This window comes from Echeneis naucrates, chromosome 9 (assembly GCF_900963305.1).
Source record: "Echeneis naucrates chromosome 9, fEcheNa1.1, whole genome shotgun sequence".
NCBI lineage: Eukaryota > Metazoa > Chordata > Actinopteri > Carangiformes > Echeneidae > Echeneis > Echeneis naucrates.
The window spans coordinates 11243297-11263763 of record NC_042519.1 but is presented as its reverse complement, the minus strand read 5'-3'; the positions used below and the strand labels follow the sequence as shown (position 1 = coordinate 11263763).

At 39.7% G+C, this 20467-nt stretch overlaps 1 protein-coding gene across 1 annotated transcript in view; it reads right to left on the bottom strand.

Annotated features, from left to right (window-relative positions):
* Positions 1-20467, bottom strand: part of edil3a (EGF-like repeats and discoidin I-like domains 3a) — a 96357-nt gene that overhangs the window by 25982 nt on the left and 49908 nt on the right. Inside the window, exons 4-5 of the mRNA XM_029510354.1 lie at positions 14852-14965; positions 7232-7413 (exon numbers count right to left, since the gene is read on the bottom strand). Coding sequence (XP_029366214.1) covers positions 7232-7413; positions 14852-14965 — 296 coding nt within the window. The remainder of the gene's footprint in view (positions 1-7231; positions 7414-14851; positions 14966-20467) is intronic.

The window sequence follows — 20467 nt, the reverse complement described above, 5'->3', positions numbered from 1 at the left end:
TACTGTCTAATCAAAACTAATGACTCCTAAAAGATCTTCCAATAAAAAGCCAGCCTCTCTCCCTGAAGTCATCAACCTGCAGAAAACACAATGGTTTCCTAAATGTATATCTTTGTCCTCTATGAAGTACCATTTCCATGATTTCTGTCTTGATTTCTTTGGGGGTCACGCTCACTGCAGTTGATGCTCCTTCCGTTCAGTCAGTCCTGTTTGTCTGAATTTCAGAAGCCTGCATCCAATCGGAGAAGAGCAGCAAGCCCCCAGAGACCTATGAGTAAACTTGTGAACTTGTTTAAAAATAAATAAATAAATAAATGTTGTCGTTTTCTTTCTTCACAGCTACTGTCAGCTGATGGCAGCTTCTTAACTGACTTCCCTGTGACAACCTGAGTATGCTTATAGTAAATAAGGAGCGGTGCGGCAGTGCACTCACAGGCGCACACACAAAATGTTTTTTTTATTGATAAGAAACTAGGGCAAGACAACACAGAGCAATTTCAGAATGACAATACCGTAGCTGCCTTGTCGGATGACAAATAAAATGAAGCAAATAAAAGGTCAGTGATTCATTGATCGATTTGGAGCTACTTTCATCCGTCCGCTCCATAACTTGATGTGATATTGCACACAAACACGTCTGTACTTCAGTTTAGGGTTTTGAAGCTGAGGTAAAGCCAACGCACGAGAAATAGAAGTCTAACTTGACTCACAATGTGACTATATTCGGGATTGTATTCTGGGAGTTTGAGCTCACTTTCGGATGCGGAAATGGTAACATTACTATGAAATACGGCAATTTACAAGTAAAATATTTGAGAGCAAAAGCTTAAACCGATACGCAGAGCCCACTAATTTATACTTTCCCTTTCTATTAACGGAAAAAGAAAAGACCTCTAAGCTGCGTCTCCTGAGGACATTAGAGATTAGAGAGTTGGCTCTTGCAGATACAGCACCAGAAAAGAACACTTTTCTTCAAACTTGTATGAACTGGCCAAAACTACCGGAGAAACCTCTAATAATTCCATTGCTGCATGGATTGCTTTTCTAATATCCATTTGTAGTGACAAGACTCAATTACACATATTTTTCTACATACTTAAGCCATCGTATCAAGTTAATTATACATAAGCACCAATCTTAGAGCCTCAGAGCCGCATTGACCCACTCTTTCTCATTCACAGCATTTCTTCCACTTTTCTCAGTTTTCTCCACAGAGATAGATACTTCTCGGACTAATTAGAGGCCCTGTCACTAAAAGGCCGCTGCCTGGGTAATTGGGGTGAGCCTTCACATTTTTAATGACCACTCAGAAACACACCTCTGTCACTTCAGCACTAATAGTGATGCATTAATATGTCTGAGTGAGGCATCGTTGGAAACATCCTCAGTGCGCAGACCTTTGTACAAAGAGTTATATGTGTCAGTTTGAAGTAAAATGCCCCATTGTGACAGACAATTAACCTAAATTGCTTAAAACACACACGGGGAGAGAACGATTACGCTAACACACAAATAAAATCTCAACAAATGTAGTATATGATGGTTTGATTGAAAAAAAAAAAAAAAACATTTTAGTGTAATTTTCCATATATTATTTCACAGAATCTTGGATTTTTGAGCACTTGAACTGTCAGAATCACACCAGTACCCTCCAAGCTAAATTGGATAGTGCTTTGGTAATATGTTTTCAATGTAATTGACTTAATCTGTATTTTTTTTTTCTTCTTCTTTCGGCTTTTTTCCTATTTGGGGTCGCCACAGCAAGTCAGCTTCCTACAATATGCATGATTGATTTGGCTACTGTTTAACTGAGCTTGGGACCGGCACAAGAGTACCATTAGTGGGTGCCTTGTGGCTGGGGTTCCTTGTCAGGGAATCAAACACTGGTCTCCGACAAAAAAATAATTCCTACATTTGCACTAACATTTTTCTACCATTACACAACAAAAATACTAAAAGAAAGAGCACACAGACACACACAAAGAAATAAAAAAGCTAGGCAACAGTTTCCTTTGCAGACATACATTCACTAGGTTTGGTTTAAAACTTTGCTATTAAGAGAGCTATAAAGAACACTGGAAAGACACAACTGCAAGGCAAGCTTTCGAGTGAACTCTTACCCCCTCACCCTTTCCTTTTTCTGCACACCCACAGCATCTTGTGCCTGAAGTTTTCTGAGTGAAATCCATGAGCCGCTGAAAAGATGAACCTCCACATCACACCATTATTTGCAACACAGAGACAATACCACCAGTTTGTGTGGTGTGCATGATTTAACCTGTTTTCCTCCTGAAAAACCCAAAACTCTGAGAAAATGTTCAGCATATAACCCTCAGCGACAACCTGGAAGTGACTATATACTCTAGCTGTAATTCAAGCACTGCCTTCAGGAAACTATTTTAAAGGAAACACAGTATGACTGTACTTTCACCAGCCAAAAAAAAAAAAAAAAAGAAAAGAAAAAAAGACAGCAACAAGGTAGCGTTTGCATTATAGAGAAGAAAGCCGCAAGCTATATTAAGATAACGAGAGTATTCTAGTTTTAAATTTGGCATTTATGTTTTAATCTACATATAACCCTAACCCCAGAACGGAAGAAATCTGTGTTAGAAGCAAATTTATTTTATGTACAGAACTAGAACTGATACAAGTTCTATTTGTCAACGACAGATTTCAGTCAATGTTAAAGCGCAAACGGTTCGAGATTTGAGAATTTCCTTTATTTAATGACATAGCTAATAATAAAACTAATAATGATTCATTATAGTTAACTAAGAATTTAAAAATGTATTGTTGACTTTCTTAGGCAGAACAAATATTACTTTCTTAAGAAAATTAGCAACATTATTTTCAGGGATGAAAACAGTCATTAGTCTCAACCCTAATCCTGACTAAAACGTAAACGCTCCATTTGAAGGAGTCTTCAAATTATTCTGTGCGGTTGTTGTTGGCATCGGTTCGCTAATTTATGTCACATTCTAGTAAATCAAAGCATAAAAGCACCATACTTTACCATGAAAAACACCAGGAAAGAACTTATTAATACTTTCTCACTGGCTCATTAGACTATATTTAAACAAGAGAAAACATAAATTTAAACCAACAGCCTTTCTGTGAAGATGGACCTGACTACACAGTGACTCTCCTCTAATTGTGTGCACTGCAAAGATCTATGTACTGTAGAACTACCTCGCTATTTCAGTCACAACAAGAAGCAAGAGGTCACATGCATTCACACGTGAACGTCAAGAGTATATAAAGGGAGAGAAAGCCTGTGCAGACTTGGATCCAGATTGCTGGAGGACGTATGGAAGCATAATAAATGTTAAACTGCCCTTGAAACTACAGAGGAGACCAGTGGCACTGCTGTGTGATAAAAACTTAAGGCCCAGGAATCACATCAGGGTTTGTTTCTAAATATGTTATATGATGTTTGGTGCGCAAGCTAATCAAACCACATGCTGTGGTGAGGTATATTTTACCTCACCGCAGCCTTCAAGTCCTTGCATGTGTGCCCATGCAACCCCATATCCTTCCTAGACGTCATCGTAGAAACAATCCAATGTTACAGTCCTGGATATGAATGTTATCATTATGTCTGTTCCAAAGTTTCAAAGATTTTAAATGGTATGAAGAAAAGACCAACATCCAAACATCACTGACATGTTGTAGCAGAAGCAGACACAAACAAGCCCACAAGGCAGTTCTGCCTGGGAATAGATGGTCCCCAAAGTGATGTTGGCGACTCAAATATTGCTCACAGCAGACATTGCATAACAACTGTCCGCGCTGAAGGTAAAATCTGAGCGCATTTAGTGAAAAAATGTTACACAAAAATGCAGAAAACACTTATGGTATTATTGTGTATGTATCCAGAGGCTTAACTCAATTACTGTCAATTGCTGTCAGTGTGTGTTTACAAAATCATCTGTGATGAAAAGGCATTTGGCAGGGTCACATTGCAACCATGAAAGACTCAACAATGTTTGAACAAGTTAACTTACACTACAATGAAAAGAGAGAAGTTTCAAGTTGCGTGTAGATAAACAAGCATCAACAGACTGATGGAGATCTGCATCTGGACATTATGCTTTTAACTGTTTTGCTTCCATTACATTATGTATACTCCCATTTAGCCTTCACAAGTGATTTGGATTGTTTCATTCTTCAAACACTACCAGCTGCTGATATATTTTGCTGATATTGGTCAGACCAGCAGCTTATTTCCCTTGAGTGTTCAAATGCAATTTTATGTGTGAGCTAGTAGTAGCGAGGCACTGGAAAACTGATATTCTCACACCAAAAAGATCTGTGAACAGTGGCGAGCTCACACGCGCACACACAATCCACGAGCACGACATCTGATGTTAACACAAACAAACGCATTTACCGTGCTTCTCCGGCCCTGTGATGTATTATTCAAAGTATGTTGCTCTATGTTTCATTTGTTGCAGTTTAAAGGGGGGGGGGGGGGGGGGGGGGGCTGAAATCTGGCTGACATCCAACAGCTACGTGCAGCACCAGACAAAACCTTACAATTTTCATCCCTTCTCCTGATATTGTTGTCAACTCTAAGTGTAACCTGTTTCACGTGACGGACATGCAAACAAGGTCACGCCACATCACTCTGTGCTACAAAAGAACACCAGCGACTCCTTTGCATAATCCCAATGCACTGACATGACTGTACACCTCTGTACTCACATCCCAATTATCCAGGCCCTCTGAAGAAACACACAATGCCTACAGCATCCTGCACAGCATCCCACATGGCATCATTAAAGTCAAACAAGCCGGCTGAATGTTTTATGTTCCGTTGTCTTCACCCACTCCATGTGCCAAGCTCCTTTTTTCTCACTCCTGTCGGCTGTTTCTTTGACTGTCTCTCTCTCCCCCTTTTTACAAATCAATTCTTTCCCTGTCTCACTCTTATTCTCCTGTTGTTTGGAACAACTTCAAGTTCTCAATCACGCTGTCAGAGCCCAGTGTATTTTTTTCCATATATTTTGTTTGCGGTTCACTGTCTGTACGTCTTACAGTAGCTCATCTCAAAGGCTGCTGTCAGCACTTCTGTCGTCACAGAAGCGACTCAAGTGTAAGAATAATACAACAAAGAGGAAAAAAAAAACAAAACACAATTTGTGTAATAGTTAATGAATTAACTGTCTAAATAATGAATGAGTTCACAGCTTTCTATCTGTAACACTGTGCACTCACACAGTGGGCCTGGACTGAGGTCTGGCCTTGGAACAGACTGGAGCTGAGGACAAATTTCTGTAACACAAATATACATCATATGACAGTTGTTTTATATGCCAGAGTCATTTCAGTACAGGGTGTTGATGTATAACTATTTACTACACATAAATCCAGAAAATCAGTTCTACACAGGTCTGTGTTTGCACACTGCAGCTCAGGCAGCACGATTAATCGCCTTTGAATCCTGATTTCGATCCACATACAACAGTTCCTCATTTGTACATGACAACAATTCTGCCATACATCCATTGGCAGGGAGATCCGCTGCATGAAACCAAGCGCTTCCATTTTCCCCCTGAGCTGTTATGAGATATGACAGAACTGTGTTAGACCTCATAACAATCTGTAGACAGAGAAGACGAAAGACGGCAAAGATCTGAAAACAAATCTAATGTGTGTGTGATGAGTTAGACAGATTATGATATGGTCGACGTGCAGTCTGGGGAAGGAAATAAAATGCCTTCATTCCTGTTTGAAGCCCCAAAAAGGTTGATTCGAGTTTTACAATGTCTTTGGTCTATATTGCAGAGTTAGATAAATGTAAAAGCATTAGGATCTAACTCTTTTACATTTGTTACTGAGAGGAGCGGTGTAAACAGGAGCCAATAATAAAAATTGCACTGCTTTCTTCCAATAAGCATTTTCTTCCTACTGGAAATATTGTAATGAAAAAGAAAGAATGTCTATCTGAAGAATCATAACAAAGTTAAGATCTCAATTTCGTTGGAAAAAATAACCTGATTCACATTTCAAGGATAATCATTCACCACTAACTTTAGCCCGATCATATCAAGTGAGGGGGGGACAACAGCTTCATTCTTATAATGTAGCTTATTGCCTAATGCAAAGTGAGCTGATATACAGCTTGGGTAGAAACTGTCCAATACCACAAGGGCAAAATGATCATTTAGGATTATAACAGGCAAAGAAACAAGAACGTTGGGATATTGGCAGGGCAAGATTAGTGAGGATGGAAGCCTGGAATGTCGCTGAAAAAATGATTCAGGACCACGATAAAATCCATCACATCGATCCGTCTATATAGCTGTTTGACAGTAAGCACCCACTAATGGCCCAGAAAGAAGGTTACATTTAAGACAAAAGTGGGACTGCAGCTTAATTTATTATTGTTTTGCTGATCTAAACAATCTAATTTATTTTAATTCTATAATTCACAGGTTGGCATGTGTGATGGAGCCTGGTCGGTCGCCGAAGCCTTATCTGACTCTGCAAAAGGACAAGAGATTTGAATGTAATTTTTTCTTTCCTTTATGAATAACAAGAAGATTACTATTAATGTTAATGCTGAGTGTTGTGAAAATGCATCAATGTTATCTCAACACTGCAGTGGTTTGCATATCTGAATTTACACAAAACACAAGGAAGAGAAAGCATCATTGTACCAAATAATTGCAAGAACGCAGGCCTTAGTTTGGTTGCCAGGGCTCCTCTTTTGCCAAACTCCACTTCTGACACAAAATACAGCTTAGGTGCCGATTCAGTCACTGACCGTGGGCATGTCACTATTAAACATGTGAGCCATCGAAGACACAGCTGAGTAACTCTCAGCAATTCATCACAACAAAGTGAGACACACCAGCCACTAGCTGGAAACTCTAATGCCCTTTCACATTGTTCCTCACACTTGACTACACCTGCATCTGTTTCACCCCCAGCTTCCACTTTTATGGCTATTTATTACCCATAAGTGAGCCATATATTTTACAGTATATTTAGTTAATTGTAAAGCGTAACAGTTAGGGTGTTTTTTTTTTCTTTCAGTCAACAATTTATACAAGCCATCAACTACAAAGTGGAGTTAAAGGACTGGGAGTTTTTCAATGTGAGTCGAAGACAGCAATTAAAAGTCAAAACAAATTAGAGAGCAAACTGCATCTATAACGAGGATTTTTCCTGCATCTTAATTCATTTGAATCCGGCCCCGGCCTGGGCTCCTGTGACTGTGCTTTACCTGGATCCACGGCCATCTGTCATTTTCGGCAGCAGTCCAGGCATTGACCAGGCCCTTCTTGTTGAGGCGTGCAAAGTACGGGTACCACTTCTGCAAGCCAAAGAGAGCACGGTGGGTGGAAGAAGCTGTTATCTGTTGGTTGGAGATTATACCGCCTTCCATGCCAAGTGGTCCAGAGCACCCTGAGTGAAGAGAGGGAGAAGAAGAAAGGTGACCCTTCAAAAATGAGTGACAATCAGTATGTGGTTTGAATGCAGCTCTTTTTTTGTTTGTTTGTCTGTTTTTTGTTGGGAGGACAAAAATGAAGCCAATTTGTCCTCCATACTTGGTTTTATTTTACTCTCGAGTATCTCCACCACATCAGTCAATATCCTTGTTAGCTCTCTCAGACACAAAAATCTCAGTCTCCTCATCTTATGCTACTGACTCAGCTATTATAAGTGTAACTGAATCTAGTATGTCTTTGTGACAACAGGGTTCTTTGAGTTCATCATTGATTTGTTGCTTGACACGGACAGTTGTCACTTGCTAAAATTATTGCTAATGATGCTCTGAGTCGTCACTGAAAAAAAAAAAAAAAAAAAAAGGCAAATACTTCTGAGTCACTGGACTCTCATCAGGCATTATACTGTCCACAGGTCACTCCTCCATCAGTAAGCGCGGCCCCATTTAGACAGCATCATCCCCAGAGTCAACAAGGTCTGGAACAACTTTAATATCCTGCAGGCAGCAGCATGAAAGTGTGGAGGCAGGACGGTGACTGTGAAAAGCACCATTCTTTTTTTTATAAACAGCTTGCTTTCCATCTTAATCCTAATCGGTATGTCTCTGCACATCAAGAGCATTTCAACAGACAAACCTGTGGTGAAAGGGACTCTGGCAATGTTTATCCAACAGAGAATTTATTGAACCACAAAACAAGTACATTTTGTGATGCCATTCAATAAAAGAAAAAAAGAAAAAAGAAGCGATAATAGAAAACCCGTGAGAAGTGAAAGCACAGTGGAATGATTGACGATAAGAAGAGTGTATCCGCATTGTATATTACATAGAGCTCATTCCGCGATATACCTTTTTATTACATTAAACAGAAAGTCCCCAAAAGACGCTCTGCCTCTGCTCCCCAAATGAGATTTGCCTAATTGTACATTTAGACACAAAACATCCGATTTTCTATCAAGGCATATTGGGGTTTGTGTGGTTCAGCTATAACCAGGTCAGATTCAAACAGGATGTGAAATGTATGCAAATCGCATAATTTGCTTCCCAAGTCAAAGTCAGCTTGTGGAAAGGCTTCATCAATGAGGACCTTGTCGCGCCTAGAAAACAACCTTAACAGGCCAACTGTGGTTGTTGTGATTGTTGTGAAAACGGCTGAGGGATATTGCTATCAAAAAGTGTTAGGATTAGGGGTCAGATGCTGCTGCAGGCCTTCAGAATCCTTCAGCCTGAATAAATTGTGTTGTGCAAGATACAGTTGTGCACTGGCAATTAAACTTTGTCTCTCGACCGGATAATATTCGAGCTTTAAGTTCTAATATACATCATATTCACTCAAACATTGTTCAGAAAGTGGTCTTCCCTGCTGCAAGAGAGGACGCAAGGCTCATTTCAATTCTGCTCGTAAGTCAAGCTGCGAAGACGTCTGTGTCACTATATTTCTTCTAGCCCACAGTGCACACAAACAGGATCACAGCTGTTTGTGTGGTGAATTAGTTATGACTCATGTTCAAGTTTTAATCAAGTCAAGCATACAGTTGGCAAAAATGCAAGGAAATACAGTTGAGCATTATTTTCATTTTTAAATACCTTTTTTAATGGAACATGATTGCATTGAATGCTGAATAATTTCACAGCTACTGCCTTGTTTTCCCTGTGGACACGATAGCAGCTTGACAGTTTTTCACTTATTTATGTTCTTACCCAAAGAGATGAAGAACATCCACTGCAAAATATGCTGAAGATGGAGAAAAGTAACCTGCAGTGGATAAATAGTTTAACAAGCTTGATTCTTACTGGGCATTTTAACGGCGGGCCGTCTGCTCCGCAAAGAAACTAACTGAAACTGCAGCCTGGGCCATTTAATTCTATAACAGAGATTAAAATAAGGTTGAACATAAACCTCAAATGCGTGGCTAAAATTGTGTCCCATAGCTTTTCTTATTGTGTAATGACAACAGGCACAGAGGGATTCCACCTTCTCTGTTGTCTGTGTTTATTTTTAATGACAACAGGGATAAAATTGAGTAGAGCAATAAAAGAGAGGACAGAAAATTTATAACGCTTCTTTGTGTGAACATTGGTGGATATGATGTAAAATTTTGTCAGCCCAGTTGGTTTCTCGCATTAAACCACGTCTGGTTAAAGATGATGAAATAGCTAGAATAGTGTGTAACAGCCTAAATTCCAAACAACTAAGTAATCTTGGAAGTGCCCCAAAAAGAAATGAGGGTGGGTTCAGCTAAAGGCACTTCTTACTCATGCCAGACAAACAGTAGGTGTCAGTTTAAGCCAGCCTGCAGGGGAGGCCTGGAGGAATGGTCACAAAATAGCTGTGATACAATCCTTGCCATTTAAGCTAAACATCTAAACATCTCAAAACCCGGCGCTGACACCCAGACTGACAAGACTCGCACGCCATACTGGCAGAAATTGAAACTGACAGCGCTCAGAGATGTGAGATGACTTTCACAGCACAAGAAATCCAAGAGTGAGAGAATACTGAAACAATGAAACCAGACCCAGAGCATGACTATCATGCTGCTAAAACAGTGGGGTTGTAGTCAGCAGGGAGCCGCAGAGACGATGAGTAATGTTGGAGGATAGTCCAGGGGGATCAAGTGGTGGATAGAAAAGAGCAAGGAGTATATCTGTGTGCAAGTGAGTGTGTGTGATTCTGTGTCTGTCTGTGTGTGTGTGTGTGTTTATACTGACAGTGCCGACAAAGATGCTTTTCTAATCACTCTTACTTTACTTTTCCTACCGCGTGACTCACCAGTTCCAGACTAAAGTGAGGATGGTGTAGGTGGCTGCGGTAGCCTCACACTGAAACTAAAAGAAGCCTGGATGAACAGCTTTTATCTTAAAGCATAGTAAACCAAGGGCTTGAAATAAGAGAGTGCGAGATTTGGACTTTCCAAATTGACCAGTGTGTTCCACTGTGATCTATCTGACATTTCCATTTTCGCCCTAATGTTTGTCTTTCAAAGACTGTGTACATCGATGCATTTCAGTTGTTTTGTTTAAGTAATCCCATTCATTCAAATTTGTTTTGCTATAACTAAGCAAAATATAATTCGAAACCCTTGGGTATATTTTCAGAAAGAGAAATAATCAATGTAATTCCTTGCATTCAATAGCTCTATACACTGTGTATGTTTCCTTCTTTGAACTCAAAGTCAAGCAAGGCTAAGAGTCTGTGATTGTGCTGCAGTATGTGCTTTGAGACAATGGAATGTTTTTTTTTTTTTGGTGAGCTAATATTCCAGTGCTACACAATCATAATGTTCTCCATTTCCATTTAGATTATTAGCACCTTAGATTTGCTAATTAGCACTTAAGGGAAAGTTCACAAATGCGATTAGGCAACAGCATTTTGTCTAAAACCATGAATGTTTGCTCAACTTTTGATCATACTTGAGGTGTTGGGAAGGTGAGATACTGGATGTGTAAAAAAAGCTGTGAGTGGATCTGTGGAAAAATGAAGGTGCAGTGAAAGTCATTATGATCAGTTCACTGGGGATGTCTGCAAATTTCTTTGTAGTCCATTAAATCGTTTCTGCTTATAGACTGACATGGAAGAACAAAACTATCATTCAGACTGAATTACAGAGGACAACGTGATCAAAATATCATCACACTTCCCCGTAAAACTATATCACTTAACTTAAATAGTGCATTTTTTTCCTCCCCCCGCCCTGACATAAGGGTTAATGCAAAATGTTGCATCAACACAATATCATGTTTGTTGAAAAATGTGCTTCCAGAGGCAGCTCCCACATAAGACGTGGATTTATGCGGATGCTGGGGCAAGGCGGTGTTGCAAAGCCACGGTTCCTCTCACCTTGGGGCAATGATGTGCCAGTCTCAATGAGATGCCTGCCAGCCGTCCATCAGAGCGGTGGAGGCAGCCAGCCCCCGGGCCTTGGCCTGCTGGCCCCTGAGCATACATCAGCCATGCGACAGCATGCATCACTAACGCCAGCACCAGCATGACGTGACAGCTGAATTCATCTCCCACAAGCCCTACCTGCAGCCTAAACAAATTACAGCCCAGCCGAATTTAATGGCAGCACACCAATACTAATGAGCATGCAGTGGAACCAGGGGATGAGGGAAAGAGTAATAAACGCACAAAACAGACATCAGCTTTGCAACAGAAGTTTGTCACGTGACAAATGAGACTGAAATAAATGCATTTGCACAGATGAGACGCCGGTGTCTGTGTGGGTGTGCCATTCATGTGTGGTCATTTTCCAAATGTGCAAAGAATGATTGAAATGGTTTTCAATAAAATTCAACTATAAACAAACATGGATATGCACACATGCACATATACACTACCAGTCAAAGGTTTGTACACACTCTCTGATTCAATTGAATAAGAAAGTGTGTCCAAACCTTTGACTGGTAGTGGGTATGGCTGCTGTGTAGTTTTATATTATACATATTATATTATATGTAATCTGTGTGGTCTAAAGCAAACAAGTGCAATTATGTGCTTAGAATAACAGTGATCTCAAACTAGCTGTTTTAAAAACAGGCCAAGGGGGTTGAATGTTCTGTGTTGCTGTGTCTTAGAATTTAATATGGAGTTATGCTACAGCACTGACTAACAAAAACCCAAAGCTGTCAAAGTCAAAGAAAATGACTGTTATGACAAGCAATAGAAAAAGTCAGTTTCAGCTAAGTTTGGTGGACTTCAGTGGATTTAACGTCCACTCCAGTTCCTCCAGTCATGTAAACCTTAGCTTTTCTGAAACAGGGCTTTAAACAAGCACCACCTTTCCTCAACACGAATCTTTAACTTTTTAGTTAATCCACGTTAATATCTGAAAGCGTGAATGTCCCCGAGCAATTACACCAGCAAAGAGCCTGAATTAGTTACAGCCAAACTGGGGCAAGTGTTATCTCATTGTATTCCATGCTTTTATACGTATTTTGATTCATGTTGGCAAGTGACGGATATGAATCTCCGTCTCACCCCTCGCTTTCCATTGGAACGTGGGAATCAATAGTGAAGGCACTGTAATTATTTCGGTAAAAGAGGATAATCACTGAACATTCAAGCAATAGCCAAAACCGCTACTACTGCCTTTCAGGTATTATTGTCACGCTCTTTTCAGTTTGGGTGCAGCGCTGCCAGCAAATGTACAGCTGCTTAATTTGCGTCAACCAATGTGTGCGGGACATGCCCACACACACAATGTGGGCTGAAGGAGCAAGTCAGAGGAGATGATGAGTCTTTGCACTACAGTGCATTCCATGCTTTCTACCTTTTTCTGTGAGCGCTGTATTCACTGGGGACCTGACTGTACTTCCTGTCATAAGATGTTGCAGTCTTAGCAAACACAGACTTTAAATATGAAACGTCTAAATTTAGGTTTACATTTTAAAGGGATACTTTTTACAGAACTCTGTATTTTCAATTATCACTCACGAGTCCCCCAAATTAATGAGGCCGCGTTGCTAAATTGTTGCAGCACACTTCATGTTTGGCATTCAAGCTAAAGATGAAAGCTACTTGCACACAATGGTGAAAATAATTTTTCCAATAAATCCTTATAATCCTATTTGTCTATTAAATAATGAATCTATTGAAAAAGTTTTGCTGTGGTTCGGAAAATTTTACGTTAATATTACTTAGAATGGCAACAACAATTTCATTGCTTAACATTTCTATGTTTTTTAGTACTTTTTTGGCCCGTTTTATGTCTATATTTGAAAGATAGGATAAAGAGTGAGGCACAGACACTGACTTAGTAATCCAGTCTCACTTTCTGGCTACTTTTTCACATGAAGCAGCATTGTCAAAAAATATACCGAAGGCTATTCAGTGGATTTGGCTCAACTCCAGCCTTATGCGGTTGTTCATGTCAACATTAAGAGAGCGGCGTAGGACTTATGGTCCTTTTAACTCTTGTGGGATACGTTTGGAAAGGGCTAAAATTTCTACACTTTCAAATTGAATGTGAGCGCAAGCACTTTCAAAAATGTGATGCGTTGAGATACAGACTGCACCACAACTTCCAGATTTACAGCTTCCATATCAATTTCAATGAGAAAATGAAAGAGAGCATCATTAAACTAATGATGGAGCTTGGCATAGCTTCAATCAACAAGAATAAGTCTTGTTTCTGACAAGTAAGAGCCAATCAAAGCAGTTGCGCTTCTTGATTCCTCTCCGCTCACAAATTTCACTCAGGGGTCTGTTCTTCAGGTTTTCAAAAAGATGCAAAATGTCTTCTCTCCTTTGTGGAGATTTGCTGTAAAATTCCTGACTGTTGAGGTCTAGTCTGTCGCACAAGAACTGCGCCGCAGCTAAGACAGTGAATCTGATAGTGTAATTTGTGACAGTGCAGGCTTGGCTCAGAGCTCAGAGTCCACTGGTAGATTAATCCAAATATGTTCCTCGACTGAGCAGACAAAATATTCTCACAATGCCATAAGAAACACACTGAAGAGGCTTTCAGCTCTTCTGGCGTCTTGCAAAAAGAAAGCCACTTGAGATGGAACATTTCTGTGCCTGTTAAATGAAATGACCAACCAGCTGCATGAGGCAACTTCACATTATGCGCGAGTGTTCACTGTGTTTTCCTGAAGAGTGAAGAGTTCTGTTTTTGGTTTTTTTTTTGTTATTCCTGTTGTCTACTAAAAAAGAAGAAAAGAAAAAGTTGCTTTTTTTCAAAGATTTTGATGACATTTTAACAAACATGTTTCCAGGTATCTAATGTTCTAACGTTCTAACAGTTTGAACGCTGGTTAAACATTCTCACATGAATTTCACTGGATGGATTTCGGGATGTGCTGATGATGATTTAAACAAATGAGAAATGTTCCTGTACACTTGTAATCTCTTCTGTCCTGTACCAGATAAGATCAATTCATATGCCATGTGTTCTATAAATACTATCATGAGGAAGACTTATCAACTACAAACTTTGTTTTTTTTTTCTTCTCTACATCAAAGGTTGCTGATGCCCGTTTTCCCTCTTCACCGTCGATCCCTGTGAGTAATATCTTTTATACCTGGGAAGCTTACAATGAGCACATGAGCACACGTATTTACCAGTTCCCCTTACTTTATATTTTATAGTTTCCTTTGCTATCAATAAGCAGACAGAATGTAATGCACAGTTTACTTATGACATTATAGAGAACCTTTGGATATTATTATAAAGAAAATTAGCCAAATCCAATAATAATATGATTATTATGAAACACATCCAAAATAAAACATTTAATTGTTCAAGCATTGGTCTACCCCATGTGCAATTACATAATATAGTGCTGATAATAAACTGCTAAAAAGACTGTAAGAACTATAAAAAGTGGGAAGTTTAAAAGGAGTTAAAAGAGAAACTATTTAAAAAAAACAAAAAATAAAACATGAGCACTCACTGTATTGACAGTTCCTCCCCATGTACTCTCCTGGGCAGTCACAGGAATAGTTGGCAACCAGGTCGGTGCAAATGCCCCCGTTCTTGCATGGGTCCCTTTCGCATTCATTAATATCTAGAAGAGCCAAGAAACAACATTCATTTATTTAAAGCAGACAGTCAGCAATTAGAAAGACTTCATCCTCATTAGAATGCATTGCTAGTGAGCATATATTGAATTTTCCCTGTGTGTTACTTGATTCTGTCTGCCCCAAGAAGCTCTCACAAAGACACTTGTTTCTTGAAACTAATAAATCAAATTGCTCCTTGGGAGAGCATCAAAGAATATAGGCCAGAGTTCTTAAATGTTAAGAACAATTAACCCAGTGTACCTTCTTTGTAATGTTAAGATCAAACTTTCCAGAGAAATCAACTGAGTGAAAACTTTTCCAGAAGTGCTGACTTATTAATAATGAAACACTAATTCTAGTTATGGGAGTTAAAAATCTAAATTGAACTCCTGATGGTGTATTTTGAGATATTTATTATGGGGTTACAGCCCTCCTATTATGCAATTCAGTCTTCATGTTGAATTAGATGTAAATCAAAAAGGTCTTCCACTGGGAGTTGAGTGTAGGAAAAAAAAAAAAGCATTTCTATAATATTATATAATATTCCAAATTCCGCAGCAGAGAGGATTTTGCTCGCTTTTACTCAGTACATGCAATCCTAACCAGCCACAGTAATAGTGATTTTACTTATTCAGTGGCAGTTGATGCGAATTAGATAGACTCCACTGGACTCAAAACTTCTTAGAAATCTTAGTGAATTTCTGAACTAAAATGAAACACTAAACTTCACTCTAACATAATATTGTAGGAAAAGTAATAACCCGCAGTCTCTTCATTCAAATATCACAGACGGGAGCACGACCAACTATCAATATGGCAAATTGTTGTATGACCACCTTTGCTCTGCAGTTTGCTCTCTAAAATAGCTCTTCTCAGATTGATTCACCGAACCAGTTACAGGAGGTGACAGACCCCCAGCCTCGCTCATCACACCAATTTACTGCTGCTCTCTTATACAGCCATCCCCATTAACTGCTTTCCTTTAACAGGAAAGCCGGTTTTTGTAGGTACTGTAGGGGGGAAGAAGGAAATGGCTTTTGAACAATTTTCAGCAAATTTCCAATGATTTCTATACTTGCCTGTGGCAGCCACAATACTTTTAATCTTCTAAAGCATACCCTGAGCCATCTGTGACTCATAGGTATATTTTGGCTTCATGTTTATGTAACTAGGTTTGAGATTTGGAAAGCTTAAGAAAGTGAAACATGATTAAAGTAAGACTGTTACGGCACTTCATCTCTCTGAGGTTTTATCTATAAAATCTATAACAGTCACTTGAGCACATTTGTAATATCTCCAAATACATCTTTTTTTCACTGAATATCTTATGCTCAGAGGAAATACAGTCATGGTCTTCACCCATAATGGTCACTGAGGTACTGTGTCTTGAGGCAGTAAGTTTTTTAATCTGCAGCAGAGCAGTGTGAAACACACACAAAAAAAAAAAATCTAAAAAGTTAAGTAAAAGTGAGACAGAGAGGCTCTGAGAGAAAGGAGGAATGTTTTGTGATTCGCCCAAAAAATCCACAGGGCCCCATAAGACAATTCTATTCAGATGAAAAGATGTTTGATGAAACTGAGTTGTAAAAGCTTTCCCATAAGATGATAAAATAAAAAAGATGCAGGTTGAAACTGAAACACACATCTGTTGGTTTTTATTTTATGTGTTACGCATGAGGAGACATTTCAGTGGTGTCAGCCTGGATATGCACTTAATCTTCAACACAATCTAACACCGTTTTTATTTACTGCTCTTATTTCTGTATTTTGTGAGCACATTGCTGTCAAACTTCAAGACAAAGCCTGCTGTCGCTTGTGATATGACCATTAGATCCTGGTCTCTGTTTGACAGAATGGAAAAAATTATTTGGACTGGAGCAAAACAAAAGAGCTGATTAATACATTTGGCGCTAAACTAGATGCAAAGTCGGTTAATAAAAGGAAAAGTGCAGAATCTACTTGTGTTTAATCAGGAAGAAATATATGAATTATTAGAGGGATAAGTGAACCATGTTTACACAATTATTTTGAACCTCAATGCTGTGAGGATTCAAGTGCCTGACATTTGCTATGTACCTTTGCGTTCTGCCATTGCACAGATGGTTTGTGAGTGCCTATTTGACTTCAGGGTCTGTTCCCCAAGACATCTTGGAAGTCATTTAATACAAAGCCATTAAAGCTCCAATTCACGGTTTGTGCACAGTCCCCATCTTCCCCAAATTACATCAGAGTTAGAATTGTCTACAGTCTGCAGGGAACCATGTAGTCTACGTGGTTTGCATCATGGAGACTAAACATATATATAATATGACATCTGAGAGTTGCATTCATTCATCTTCTAGCCCTTATCTGTTTCCAGGTTGTGGGGGGTGCAGGAGCCAGTCCCAGCTCACACTGGGCGAGGGCGGGGACACCCTGGACCGGCCAACATGCAGAGATAGACAGAGACGAACACCCACTCACACTCACACACAGACATACGGACAATTTAGAGTCACCAGTTAAAGCAAACATGATGGGCGGAAACCAGAGTACCTGGAGGAAACCCACACAGGCACGGGGAGAACATGCAAACATGTAACCCTAACCCGCACAGAAAGGCCCCAGGCCGGGAACCTTAACCCTTGACTTCTTGCCGTGAGGCAACAGCATTAACCAATATGCTGCCATGCCGCATGATGTTACAGAAACCTGACATTTTCAGTAATGGAATGGCCTTAATGTGTGTTGCTCGGCAAACACACTACAACTCAGCAGCTGCACAGAGCTGGTTTCTTATGTGATGCAGAATCAAGCTTGAAACCAATTTCTGCAAAGATTTTTCTTTTTCTTGAACTTTAAATGTTGCTGTCGCTCTGCTTCAAATAGCTAACACAAGACAATCAGGGATAATTACAAATCTAAAAACAGCCAGCATCAAGAAACTAGTCTCCTTCTGACAACACATTAGTAGCACACAAATGAGCTCACAAGCACTTCTCAGAAGGAAACATCTTGATTATGGAGGGTTACTGCAATAAAGGGGGGATTATGTTTTAATTAATTCCAGTGTGAGGGCCTTACAACCTCATTAACATATATTACTCTGAAAAACACCAACCTATATGGACCAACAATGGTCAGTCAGCAATTCAGCATGTAATCCACAACAGATTAATTTGTACAGTGAATGCCTGGTCTTTACTAATTGCCTTAGAGGAGCACACAAATGGAAATATGATTATATGTACACACTGAGCTTCACTGAATTTATTGCATTAACTGAATGGGGAACCATCTGTGGACTGATCTGTAGCATGAATATGTCCATACATGAAGGAACATCTTATTCTTGAGTATAACAGAAATGGACAGTTTGCCCTCTGTGGAGACTCCTTCAATGTCATTTAGACAGACATGTAGCAGAACAGTGAAAAAACAAAAACAAAAGCAAACCAGTTCTCAGCTAATTCTGTCCAAAACACAATCTGCTGTTATTTCACCTCTTTAAAAAAAAAAAGAAAAAAAAAAAAAAAAGAAAGAAGCAATTTATAAAAGTTATGTTGTTGTTATTATTTGAGTTCATCCTGCTTATCATAGGTATGTTCAAATGCAGAGGTGAGCCAAATGGGCAAGTCACTCAAATAGCCTGGAGCAATGCATACCACAGGGAGAAGAAAACACAGGCAGCCCATCTTCGGGTTTTCCCTCTCTTTTATGAGAGGCCATCAGTCCCCGGGAGATCAGCACAGGGAAAGTGAGACTTAAAAGCAGTGTATTGCCAGTAAATCAGGTGGGAGAGAAGGGATTACTTCAGGGAATGCGGTTAATCCACTCAGTAAAAACTCGAGACCAAGGGAGAGGAGAAGCATGGAGAGGATGAGAGAGAAGGGAGCTGTGAAAGAAAGAGAAGAGAGGAAGGGAGGAGAAAAAGATGTGCTAGCCCACTGGTCAGGTAAATGAACTGTGTTTACACAACTTCTTTGACACAGTTGCAGTCACAGGCATGCATCCAAGGACTTCGCCTGATTCATAACAGTCAAAACTATCTTTCCGTATTTAAATATATTCATTATAGCTTTAAACGGGACAAAACATTTTGCAACTAATGCCTTCAGTTTTATGGGGATGGTGATATCTTGGTCATGACGATTTAACAAGATTTCTACAGTGGATGGAGACAATAAAACCACCAGGCGTGCAATTTAACACAATCCAACACACTTGGCTTTCAACTAATACTGCTTTAGTCACATTTATAGTACACAGTTTTTGTTGAAACTGTGCCAGACTGATGCTGATTCATCTCAGGCTGCCTTGAGAGGCACTCTGCCGGATTATAATACTGCAAGGTTCATGTTATTTTGTCCACATACACTAATTGGGAGGAAAGCCAACTTAAATCTTATTCAGTCTGAACAGGGCGGCTAATAACAACATACTGCTATACATGTGTTTTATTTTATCCATCCTCCATATCATAATCCTTCACGATGGCAATATTGTACATCACTGTGAAATTTTATCAATGAATTGGTTCTTCATGTGACACAAAGATATTGGAGCCATCGAATATCAAGACTTATGTGTTCTAATCATCAATCTCAAACCCTCTCATCTTTGATGCCTCCCCTAAAAAAGGGAAAACCTCATAACCTTAAAATGGTCCGACTCATCAGTCCATTGGATCGTCTCGCTCCCTGGCTTTGCCCCTCCATTGCGCTCTAAAAAGTGTCTCAGTCAGACAATAATGAGAGCGATGAATAGTGCTATGTGTCAGAACCGATACTGGCTGTGCACGCTAAATTGGCTATAGTGTGTCCAGGGAGCAAGAACAAGGCCTGCAAAAGCCGGGGTCACCTGTGCCCTCTCTGCTGAGCTGCACTGAACTCTGCCGAGCCTGCACCTGCTACAGCCACCAGAAACACACGGTCCAATGAGTCTTCTCTCCAGCTCATTCAATGGAGGAGCTGTTGTGTCAAACCGATGAAATTCACTCAAGTGTATTAAACTTGAGATTAAACTGCCTGCCTGAGGGTAAATAATTGTGTAGCTGGGAACTGACACCAAATAAGACAGATCTTTTTTTCTTTTCTTCCTTTTTTTGGGGGGGTATGATATTTTAGACAAAGAAAACTGTATAATTATGTTAGAAATATATATATGAATGTTGCTTTACCCTCCAAACTGAGAGCTGTGTTGTTGTTGTTGGCAGGGGACATAATCCAATTTGCTGACAAACCAAGGGACGTGCAGACAGTGTCATTTTAGCAGTGGTGTTAATGGCAATAATACCGTTTATCATCTGAAGAGCAGGCTTTTTCGGTACATTTTAAGGCTGCAGAGACTGCGACAGCTAAGCAGCAAACAGTTAAAACTAGTCTTGAAAATATCGCCCATGTGTACACTTTGTTCAGTGAGCCAAGCTGCAGAGCATGACCTGTACATAGTGACAATAGAGCTCAGCTCCAATGCCACTTGTGCTGAAAGGTGAACTTCCTCGTGCACTCTGGGGCAGGTTTCCTTTA